General features: G+C 36.4%; 1 protein-coding gene across 9 annotated transcripts in view; it reads right to left on the minus strand.

The window, feature by feature from the left end:
- TENM2 (teneurin transmembrane protein 2) overlaps positions 1–12,490 on the minus strand; it is a 1,471,143-nt gene that overhangs the window by 278,438 nt on the left and 1,180,215 nt on the right. For all 9 annotated transcript variants that reach the window (XM_085236695.1, XM_085236691.1, XM_085236690.1 and 6 more), the window contains one exon: positions 3,701–3,784. In XM_085236695.1, coding sequence (XP_085092821.1) covers positions 3,701–3,784 — 84 coding nt within the window. The remainder of the gene's footprint in view (positions 1–3,700; positions 3,785–12,490) is intronic.

The following is a 12,490-nucleotide window of genomic DNA, read 5'->3' on the forward strand; positions in this document are numbered from 1 at the left end:
GGTATCTACATGACCAGTTGCATTTTGTTTCAAAACATCACAAACACAGCAAGATAAAATCCAATCCCTTTTCATTCCTCAGAAAAGGCATACTCTCTGTCATAACAGTGCACAACTGATCATTTGCCAAAGCCAGTTTAAGAACTTACTTGTACACCATGCATTACCATTGGTTTCTGAGATTCCTGGAGGACTGATGCAACAACCCAACAAATAGACAGCATATTAAATATAGTCGTTCAAATCTCCTTTTGTATTGGCAGGATTATACTTGTAGCAGAGTCTGAAGTCTCTGAATTAAGTCCAGAGTTACATGTTCACAGGATGATTATGTGAAAACAAACAGCAAAGATGTTCAAATCACATTACAATGGCTGTAAAGTGAACCAAAAGATAGGAAACAGAAGAAGAAAGACTGCCAGGACAACCTCTGTTCCTGCACTGTAATAGTTTCTTACAATTAGCTGATCATATACACAAGCTTTTCCCTCTACCCACTAGGTCTCCAGTTGCACTTAATGTTCGTGTTGGCTTGCTGAAGCTATAAAATGAACAGGCTCTTTTATCTTCATTATTCCGTGAGAAGCACAAAATCCATTCTATTCAAATCATACATTAAACAGTGCATTTTAATGTCCCTAGCTCTTATCTATTGCTCAAGATCATCTGATCTGAATGCTTCAAATGAGTTAATGATTCTGACAACACTGTAAATTTTTCTAACGCTATTTACTAAAAAAGCTTGCCAAACCTAGAACCTAGAATCTTTTTGTTTCTTTTTGGAATTCTGAAGGCTATGAGATAGGTTAGATTTTTTTTCTTCCTGTGTATTTCACAGAACCACAGATTGTTTTGGGTGGGTTGGAAGGGACCACAAAACTTGTCTAGTTCCAACCCTCCTTTCCATAGGCAGAGATATCTATCTCCCAGCAGACAAGGTTGCCCAAGGCCCCATCCATCCTGGCCCTGAATACTTCTAGGGATGGCTTTTTATTTATTTATCAACAGCCATTCCTCTCCCAGCAGAGAAGAAGTCAGAAGAAGTGAGACTTTGTTTTATTCTGCATAGTAAGAAGGGACAACTTTTGTACAGAAAGTTTTTATTCTTTTTCCTTCCAAAGACTGAACATGGAGCTGAAAACAATCATCCTGTCCTTCTGCTGTGTATGTAAAGCTCTATTTTCAGCATATGTGCCCATATTCAGCACTTAACCTTTGTTCCCATTACTTGCTTAAAAAAACTCTTGTTTTGTTCCACATCAGTGGCATCCTTCTCCTTCGCAAAGGCTGCACTGATAAAGACATCTCAAATTTTGCTACAACATAGACCAAGCAATCCCTCAACTAAATGAAATCACTGAATAACTGGATACCTTTAAAAGAAAAAAAAATCCATGGGCTCCACGACTTATGGTGATGCAGAGACTCCTCTTCCATTTAGACAACATGCACATTGAAAGCTTTGCATCCCTATTTAGATGCTTTCTCAGCCAGCTGAGGCTTTAAACCAAGGTTAGTGCCATCTGTCTCTTTTTGGCAGCATCTAGATTGATGTAAAATATCCTATGGCACTTTTTAGAAGACCAGAGTTAAAGCTTGGCTTTGGTCAGTTTCCCTGAATTACTAACATAACACAGTTGGCTGACATCAATGCCAGTCAGAACACCTGTATCCATGCACAGTGCACATTTTCTGGACAGGCAACGAACTACTTTACTTCCCATGTTAGGTATCCAAGTATATTATATCCAAGTATATAGGTCCAAGTAATTTTACATATGCATATATATATTTAAATAATAAAAATAAGTTCTATTTTTTTTCTGTTGCTTTTCTTAGTTCAATTACTTTGTTAAATGCACCTTATGATTAGAACTAATACTACTGTCAAATATTTTTTATTTCTATGTAATTGCTAATAATATCCTCATGTGCTTGCTTGTTTCCAGAGCCCTGAACAAACACAATGCTAAAAATTAAAAGCAAAATAGAAAACAAACTTATTTTGATTGAGGAGGGTATCAGGCTCTCAAAGGAAAGAACAAAACCAAAGGGAAAAAATATGATATGTGATTACAAGCCCCGAGGCTTCAAACAAGAAAAGACATTGTTCACATGGATACAGTTTATAAGGCAAAACCTTTCTATGATCTTGCAAAATGCACTCAAGTATGACTGAGATCTAGTATAGCCTAAATATAATAACCCATTCATTTTAACTGTGCCAAAATCGCTTCTGCAACACCAATAATGAGGAACACCGAATAACTGCAAAGTTATTTATCTGTACATTTTCACTGTTTATACAATTTCCAACTTCATTACAAACCATACAGATGCCATCTGGGGTAAATTTTACTATTACGTATCAGAATTATGGAATTAAATCACCAAAAGCCCTGGTTCCCATTCCTCTAAGAAGCATGGAAATACAAAAAGTGGCCTTATCTCCAGTTTGAAAACATACTGCATTCTTGGGAACCCTTCTATGGAAGGGTGGCAGATGCTCAGCACTTTCCAGGCTTTGATGTAAGAAATTGTCTCAATATTTGTTTCAGTCACTGTTTGAGCATCCAAAGCACAATTCCATTCATTAGATTTCACCAACAATCAAATGACTAAGTAAAGAAGAGCATAAGAAAAGAGAGCAGCGAGAAAAGCTTTTCATATTTCGTTTAAGTAAGCAGAATATTATTCCTGTTTAGGGTCCAAACTCAGCAAACCATTTACTTAAGTGCTTAAATGAGATACCAAAATGGAAAGATATTTTTCATGCATGTACCAGGTCACAGCTGCAAAGGAAGAAAAGTATGAAATAACATGATATGTCTCTCACCTCATTAGGCAGGCAAATATAGGACAGAAACTGCAGTCTCGATACAAAAGACCTCATAGGAACTAGTAACATGCTGATACTATACGTTAGTACAAGTGCACATATCCAGTGAATTAAAACTATGTTTTGAATTCAGGAGGAACGTGTCACCAAATCATTATTTTTGCAGTAAAATATAATATATCACAGATTTAAGTCATTGGATCTTTTTTTCCTTTCGTTTTTTCACCTTTTGGTGAGGAGGACATTGGCAGCAGCTTTACAAGCATCCACCTCCTCCCAAGGGAGATTTGCCCTCAGGGAAACAACAAGGGGCAGGGTGGGACAGGGTAGCAGTGCTTCAGAAAAAGTTGTCAGTGATTACATACAAAACAGAAAACAATAAAATACCACTAACAAAACTCATTCTGTTTTACATAGTCCCTAAAATACAAAAGGTCAATGCCACACCAAGCATGACTGCCTAAATCTGTAAATCCTGGATCAAAAATATCCAAATCGAAATGAACACAGCTATAAGTAAAACTCTCATTAAAGTCAGGTTTAAGGAACTCTGAAGCAATGTCCACCACATGAAGGTTTTAAACACTGAGATAAAACATACATAATTGACCTTGTGAAAATATTGCCAAATCTAGGCCCCAAGTTAGTTCAGTAAGAGAGGTAATATGCAAAAATAAAAGAGAAATAAATAGAGAGAGATGACACTTATTCAACGGAATATAAATACCCAGGAAGAAAATAGAGAGAAAAATCCCACAATGCATAAAAAGCAGTAAATAGAACTAATCTGCAAACCCCACGAATTCTAAACCAGGATCTAAGTTCATAAGCAATACAGTTTAAGCAAGATAAAAACCTTACGTATTAGAGAGTTCTTTGTCTCAGCCAGCTGCTGCCAGCTTGTCTGTCTGTCTTTCAATTTCTCAGAAAGGTGTGTGTGAAAATCTAAATGAAATAAAACAAATACATTTTAGAGATGGCTCCCTCCATTCCATTCAGTTTTGGTGTAACACCAAATAGAACGATTCACCTCCTCCCACCCAATGTGTCTTTGAATAATTAAAAAGAAATTACTCATTTTTTTCAAGATGGAGATGGAGAATTTTATCTTTTTATTAATTACTCTTGCAGAGACATACTGAGTAGCAGTACTACTGTTGAAGGTTGCTTTTCAGGAGGTACATATGCCCACTGTCAGTATCATTAACTATGAAAGCGGGCAGTGCATAAAAATCTGTATTAAGTATGTTAGTGCAAAGTCTGCGAGAATTTTGCCAACATGTTGTACAGTATGTATTTAAGATCATAGTATGTTATTTTACGCTTATTATCTATTAATCCTATTAATCAATAATGTAACACTTTACATTTCTCTAAAATATAAGTTTAATTATCTAAAAGCAGACTCTTACAACACAATTGGAAACCACTTCCAGCTGTTGGAAATCACTTCTTACATCTTTACTGCAGCATCACGTAGGCTTCTGCATTGACTATCAACAAAACTGGGCTCATTCTGCTATATCTCAACCAAATATATCCAGTGAAAATGCAGTGTTACAAAAGGACAGCAGTTGTTTTTCTTCAGTGTATCATGAAAATTTCTGGCTTTAGGAAGCCAGTTTTTAACACATTAAAAAACAACAACAACACTACTTTAGCTTTAAGTCATCTTATTTTTTGCTAAAAATAATAATAAAAAAAATAAACAAAGCTTTTTGTTTTTACAGCTAGTTTAAATACAGCTGGATTTTGGAAACGATGTAATTGTAGAGACCCCTTCCATTTGAGAAGCACAAAAGTCATTGAAAAATATTAGTTAATGTCACAATAAAAAACAAGAGTTTCCAGAGATAGTAAGCCGACATAAAACCTATTTCTTATGCATTTACATGACTTCTAATGACACACTTCTACACGACACCAACAAGAAAGACAAGAACTCTAATAATTAATTCAGAACCCATTTCTCATTGCTTTTAAGGCCTCACTAGAAAAGATTCAGCTTGATACATCTCAGGTCCAAATGCTTAAAAATTTAATAAGATAATAATTTCATCTTGCTTCCACAAATCACCAGAATCAACACTGAAAATACGCTGTGTGTATATCACTGTTATTTATTAGAAGCAAAAAAAGAAAGAAAGGAAAAAAAAAAGGAAAATGTTGACACAAAACCAAACCTATTGCATGTTTTACAAAATAGAAAAAGGTGCAAGACAACATCTTTGCTATTTGTGAGGAACACAAATGCTTCTGACCTAAACTGCCTGCAATAATAATAATCTGAGAGAAAGCTGGCTCTGAGATTTACATTGCTGGTTTTCACGGTAATGAGTAATGTTAAGAGACAAGTTACACTTCCACACAGAATAAGAATCAGATACCATTTACTAACTGGCTAAATGTCTCCTTGCCCCTGATGAAATTAAAGTTTGATGCGGTGTGACTGTAAGTCATTTTTAGGTGTTTTGGCTCCTGTCTAATTATATCATCTTTACTTTCGATGGTACACTTTTGATCTAACATAAAGATGCAAAATAGCAGATTTTCAGTAGCTCCCCACTGAAAAATAATACCATGAACAACATGCGAGTGAATCAGATACATGAAATATGGAATACAGTGACTATTGAAACAGAAACTACAAAAAAAAAAAACAGAAACTATAAAACTATAAAAAAAATTAATTATAAATTCATCATCTTGGTTTTACCGTATCTTTTCCCCCAAAATGTAATACTAAATGTTAATAAAATTATTTTCTTACTTTTTGTATGTATTTGGTCATATTTATGTCAATAAACATACATGTAGGAATATATCAAGAAATACAGAATTGATTCTGTAAGCACCACTCTTCTGTGGTACATACAACTAGACTTTTGTAGTTTTTATCTCTAGTTTCTGTCATATTACTCTCTTCAAAATGCAAATATTACAATATTTGATGTACTGATTTTTGTTTCAAGAATTTTGGTTTAACTCGCTTCAAGAAGGAATAAAACAGAAATAATCCATCAATGGTTTGTTGACTGCCATGTTACTACATTACCCTTCAGAAGCCTGTGTATGTTACTACATCAGTTACTTTCTCTCCTTCCCTACCTGTAGCCACCTTTTGATATTTGTTCCTTACAATGGCAAAGCGCACAGATGAGGATGGCATCTGTTCCCACCAAGGCAGCTGAGCCATCCTTATTTTTCAAACGAAACATCTAAAACTAACGTCACAAAAGTTTTCAAGCTGTTTCTCAAAAACAAAAAAAGAAGAAAAAAGTTTGCTGCCAGTGCCCAAAGGAAAGAATTACTTAAATGTTGAGTCACTTGAAAAATTGTGTCATCTGAAGAGAAGTCTCCATGGGGATTACCTTGCTCTGACACTCGCAGGGAGTTAAACCTAATTGCATTTAGGGTTATCTCTAGCTGCTACACTCAGAATCCAACATCCTCAAGAGGACTATTGTTCTAACTAATCTATTTATTAGGCTATTATTCAGATTTAGTACAGTCTTTTATTAAAAAAATAAAATAAAAATCTCCAAGGGATAGTAATGGATTTTGCAGTCATCAGACATAGATACGACCTACAATACCCAGTCTCGTCAAGTTAAAAAAGAAATACTTTTGTAAGTAAATCTTTAGATCATTAAGTTAATTTTATGCCCTCTCATACACCATGTTTCACAGCTGGAAGAAGTAAAATCCCTGTGAATTTACTATGCTTTCTTCTTACACAGTCCTCTAAAATGCAAATCCTCCATGTCCTTTTCTTTTGCTCCTATACAAAGAAATCTTCTTTCCATACATTGTTTCCAAGATGAATGTATCACATCTCAGTCTAAATTCAAAATCAATGTTAATAGAGCTACTTTCAAGTGAAAGTACAGTGACACTTATTTAAAAATGAGAAAACAAACTGTACTACAAAAATCTGTCTTCTGAAACACAGACAATGCTCAGACAAGCATCTTGTTCCCCAAACAGTATTCAGGAGATGCATTTTCTTCTCACATCATCCTTGACAGAAACTGACCCTCTGCTTTCACCATTCCATTACTATTTAACACTCACTTCGTTTCCCTCACATCCCAACAGGCTTCCACTAGGCCAGGCACTTGGACAAGACCTTCAGGTCGTCTTCTTGAAGTTCCACAGACATGCTGACAAGGAAAGGTTGCAACTGCTCTTCTCACTTCCATTCCTTCCCTACCACCATACCGTGGAACCAGCAAGAAGAAAGTGCCTGTGGAGCCAGAGGTCCCACCAGCAGGGCCCACCAGCCACTTCTTTCTTCCAGCAAGGAGGCCCAGCATCGAGTCCATGTTCTAGAAATACTAATAATGACTTTCAGAAGAAAACAAAAAAGCTCTTACCGATGCAGAAACTTCAGTATCATTCAGTATCTGACCCTCTCATTATGCAGTTTTGCTCTCTCTTGCTAAGAGTTACTGTTTGTTCTTAAGTTGTTACCTTAACTAATGGATGAGCCTCAGCCACCTCTGGGCTACTTTTACTTACTGATCTCTGTAGCAAGTTCTGTAGTGAAAAAATCTAGTTAGAGTTTTCAAGTAATTTACTTGGCAAATTCTAATTTATCACAATTCACAAAAGGAAAAGTAGACAAACTCACCATTTTACTGTAATATTTATCTGGTAAAAATCACTAAGGGAAAGAATTCAATCTCACATTTTAACAACTCTATAATAACATCACTTATTGCTCTGAGGCAAATTTATTCTCTGTACCCTTTACAAAGAACACAAGTACAACTTGTTGTGAGTCAGATCAAATCAAAGTTCTTTTATCGCATCTCTGGCCTAAAGAAAAGCCTAAAACTAGACACAACATATACTGATAATTCTTCAGAATATTCCCTGAAATTCCAGGAGTTGGTGTTTCAGATTTCCTAGATTTTTGGTTCAATAGTTCTGGTTGACCTTTTCTCAAGTTACTCTTTGAAAAACCTAATTGTAAACTGTTAGAATTTACAAAGTCCAGATACCAGAAGTCCAGCAACTTCCCTGAATGTTATTTGTTGAAGTACATTGCAGTTCATATGTGATCTGCTACTTGTTATTTTAATTTGATGTTGTACAGTCCCCATACAGGAAAAAAAAAAGTAGTGAACAATCATTATTTATTGACGTTCTCTATGCCACTCATCCTTGTTTTTCAAACAATTGTCACAAATCACTGCTTTTAACACTGAACATTATTAAACTACTAGGCCATTCTTCACAAGGAAGCTATGTCATATTTGGAGTAACTCACGTCCCTCACTCATACCACCTGCTGATTTACAACATCCCTCTTCAAACAGAAGGATAAGAATTCATGACATGAAAAAATTCCAGGTGTGGACATTCCACACCTATATAGGATGGCAGTAATGACACCTCCGGTTTTGTTCTTCACATATATTTCCTGTTCCCCATCCCATTCCTTCCTGTCCCCTTCCACGCTCTAAGAAGGGATAGTTTGCACTGCTGTAATACTGGATGGCTATTCTTGTGCAGGATTGCAGTTGTGCTAACACAGCTTTCCTGAATAAGGACAGTTGAGAGCCCAATACACTTCCTCATCAATCATCAATTATGGATTTCACTTGCTCTTCCCAGTCACTCAGTATCTCAAGTCTTCATGAAAATTCACAGTCTTTGTCTTCACTACCCTAGATAACCCCTGTCATACAAACAACTGTCAGTTCACTGTACATCTTCTTTTCTTCAGCTCATTTAAGAAACCCAAGATGCAGTTTGCCAGATGAACGAAAAACTAAGAGCAGAGGGAGATAGCAACACACTCAAAAGAACAAACCAATTGAGCTCGCCTATGCAACAACTTCTATTCACCTTACATCATAGTATCTGCTTCCTCCTGCATACAAACATGTGCTGGTAGCAGATATACATTTACTGACAGAATCCAGTCTTAAGGACTCGTCCCAGTCTCTACAAACCAAGCAGACTATTTAAGAGCCAGAATAACTGCCTGGAGAAGACAGACATACATAAACACATTACAAGTTCATGCTGTGTGCTGTTAGAAAGCATCAAACAGAATGACTCGAAAGGGAGAATATTTTAGAGTAAATAAACATAGAAAAAACACCTTCTGCATGTACCAGAAGAATATTTATGAAAAACACTGCAATATATATTCTATTTAAACTACAAAAAAAGAAAAAAAAAAAGATTCATGCGGTGAGAGACCTACTTTCCTTTTCATTTTCAGTGTATTTTTAGTTATTCCCACTTGATTTGTGTTTTCATTAAAATCTTGAGAATATGTCCCTTTGAAGTCTGATGGAGACTGAATGGACATGCAATGCTTTGTAGAGAATACAGAAGCATTTTTTTCCCCACTGTTCTCTCTCTCAAAATCTTACTTCTAACCAAAACTTACTTGAAGAGCAAATAAGTATAATTTGTTTTCCCCTCTTACCTTTCCTTCACAGGAATTTAAATGCAAATGTGAGGTAGCACGAACACCAACAAATGCATCAGCTGGTACAGCAGTCTAATGACAGCACTTACAAAGCAAAAGACTGCTGCACTCTCCTCCTTGCCACCAACCGTTCTGCTGTCGGGAACATGAGCAGCATTCTGTAGAGCTTATTTTTGCAACCAAATTTATAGATAGCCTTTGAAAATCATCCCAATATTTGTACAGAGTTAGCATCATTAATTTCCATAACCTTGTGGAATAACAATGTTTTCTGAAGACAACTAAAGATCTAGAAGTTCAGAGCAGTTAGTATTTGATTTTTTTTAACCCTTCTCCAGCACTGAATTAAATTACACTAAATTTTGTCTTATAAACAGGTTTTCATAAAAACCTAGTTTCAAATGGAAGCTTGTTTTCAGTCACGATCTTTCTAATCATATTAGGACATTCTAGGCTTCCCTACAGATCTCTGCTTTTTAAATTCAAAGTGATGTGCATGTTGACAGCTCTGTGTGCTTGTAAGGCTATTGCTGCTTAGCCTATCTGCTTTCACATGCTCCACGAATTCAGTTTGAAGCTGCAGTTTTCAAATATTTTGTCAATCACAGTTTATCAAATGCATTCTGTTAAGACAGCTGTGAGAACAAGATTCAGTAATGACAAGATGTCTTAGCTCTTGTTCATTCTACCCTCAAGTCAGCAACTCTTATTTTTATCTCCGAGGAAGAGCAATGCTCTGATTAGCTCTACCTGTTCACTGAGCGGGCAGTCGAGTTGCTGTGTTGGCAAGGCTTCAGATCAACAGAACAAGGAGTATCAATAGATTCTCAGCAGGCCATTTATGCCTACTTTTTCCCTTATCATAAGCGCTGTTCTGAAAATACTACTGGCACTCTGCACATAGAAGTGATTGAGTAAAAAGATAGAGTGCAGGTTGTCAATTTATCCTGGAACAGTCTCTAGTGAGTAGACAGAAGTCACCTAAACCATAGAAGAAAACAGTGCTATTGCACAGAATGGCCAAATTCCCCCCAGAATTTTCCAGATGAAATTCTGGTCTCTGTTACACATAGTTGCACTCCAAATGATGACAGCATACATCACTATTTGCATACATTACATTTTCACCTTTATTCAGAAGGCAGTACATAGCCTACTTCCAAATCCTTCAGTTGATCAAAAAGTGTGACATTTGATCCTATACATGGCCTTGTGTGGCATAGGAGACCTCAAAAGCAGTTCTGCTTTAAGGAGAATAGAATGTAGAAAATTCCAGTTTTCGGAGCACAGAAAGCAAGGAAAAAAAGCAAGTACTGATTTGAATTTTAGAAATAACTTCCTGCACCAGTTGAAGGTATACAGAAGACAGCATTTGAAAACAGAACTTATGACAAAATTTTCAACTGTAATGCATCATATTTATTACATAGAAAAAGAAAAAAAAACAATAAATGGGACAGAGTAGTCTCAGAACTAAGAGAAAAATCCTTAGGATATGAACAGGAGATATCAGGCTGCCCTAAAACCCTGTCGTCTCCCTAGCATGGGAGAAGGTTAGAAACAACACTGGGGTGATAGCAAAGGTGCAAAAAAAGTCAGAGATAGGACCACAGCATACAAACATATCAATAAACATGTGGGAAAAACTGGCCTGATGTTTCATAGCACTGTAGACAAGTTTTGTGAAACACCAAGCTGAAACTGCAAGTGCACAGACAACTGTTCAAGCTTTCAACACAGCCCAACTCTCTCTTAAGGCAGCTATTTTCAGATTACGATCCTTAAGGAAGTCATAAAGCTCATGAGAGAATTCTCAGTTCCAAAGAAAGAGAAAGATTATTACTGGAACAACAGCACGAACATAATCTTTTTGCTATTTTAAAAGGCAAATGTGTGCACTTTGCTGAATCACGTAGCTGCACTGAGAATTTGAAACTTGTGAACTCCATGCAGATGATGTTCAGAGTTCATAATGCAACAAACAGGCTGTTCCCCGACGTTTGACAACCTGATGGTACGAACTGATGGTGGCTGACCCTCCTGAAAAATTCAGATGATCATTATAACAAAACAGGACCAACCCTTGTCAGAACATCTGATCAAATCGAAGAAACTGTTAGTAGTTCAGTTTTACTGACTAGTAGGACATGTAGAATATGAAGGACACTGAAAAAAAAGCAACAACAAAAACAACAACAGAATCAAGTACAAGTCAGTGACAAATTGCATTTTTTTTCAGCTTTTGCCTGTTCTCCTTTTTCACTGGGTCAAATTTACCACATGTTCATAGAAAAACTACCTCAGTTTCACAGGCAGATTTCCTCATACAAAATTGTCAAAACAAATGCTACATAGTTATTATACTGCCTGTCCACTACACACGCCATGCTGGTAATAACAAAGCAATAAACTCAAAATCTGCAGGAAACATTGGACTAAGAGTCAGTATGTCTGAAAAGTCACTAAAGTAGGTGAGAAAGCAAACATGTGCCAGTGAACCATAGTCGATTACTATTCTCTACATTTTACCCAGTCTTTAACAACACTGACATTTCACAAAAGATACAAGGTGAAACATATTATATGCAAGTAAGAATTGCCACATTTGAAACAACCTTTTCAAAAACAAAGAGTTAATGTTTTATCTTAATGACCTTTCCCTCTTACCTTTACAAGCTCACAAAACCACAAGCTGACAAAACCTTTCAAAACTGTTCCAGGCTGGTCAACATCTCCAGCAAGCACTAAAAAAAATTACGGGCCTCATGTACTTAACTGAGATATTTACACCGTGCCCCAGTCCTAGAGAGAGCAAACACCTGAAAGCAGCTATTTTTGCTACTCAGTGGAGAGAAGCAGGCATGCCAGGGACACGTGCAGAGAGAAATTCGTCCACCTCGCTTCAGTGAACGAACTGAAGACAAATTGGTGTTCCTCCAGAAGGTATTTAAAGGCACCTACTCACTCTCTACAGACTGGTAAGGAAATCAAGTGCTTTAGTTACAAAACTGCATCATTAAGCACAAGTTAGGAGCAAAACAATGCAGGCTAAACCTGTTGTTTTTTCACTCCCTTCTTTTAATCCTAGAAATTCCATGTAAATAAACCTCACGGAAAAAAATTCTGGACTGACCAGATAATATAAATTGATAAAGTGAACAGAAAAAAAATTAGGTTTAAATGCTTTTACACGTTTAGAA

This window comes from Meleagris gallopavo, chromosome 15 (assembly GCF_905368555.1).
Source record: "Meleagris gallopavo chromosome 15, MGAL_WU_HG_1.1, whole genome shotgun sequence".
Lineage (NCBI taxonomy): Eukaryota > Metazoa > Chordata > Aves > Galliformes > Phasianidae > Meleagris > Meleagris gallopavo.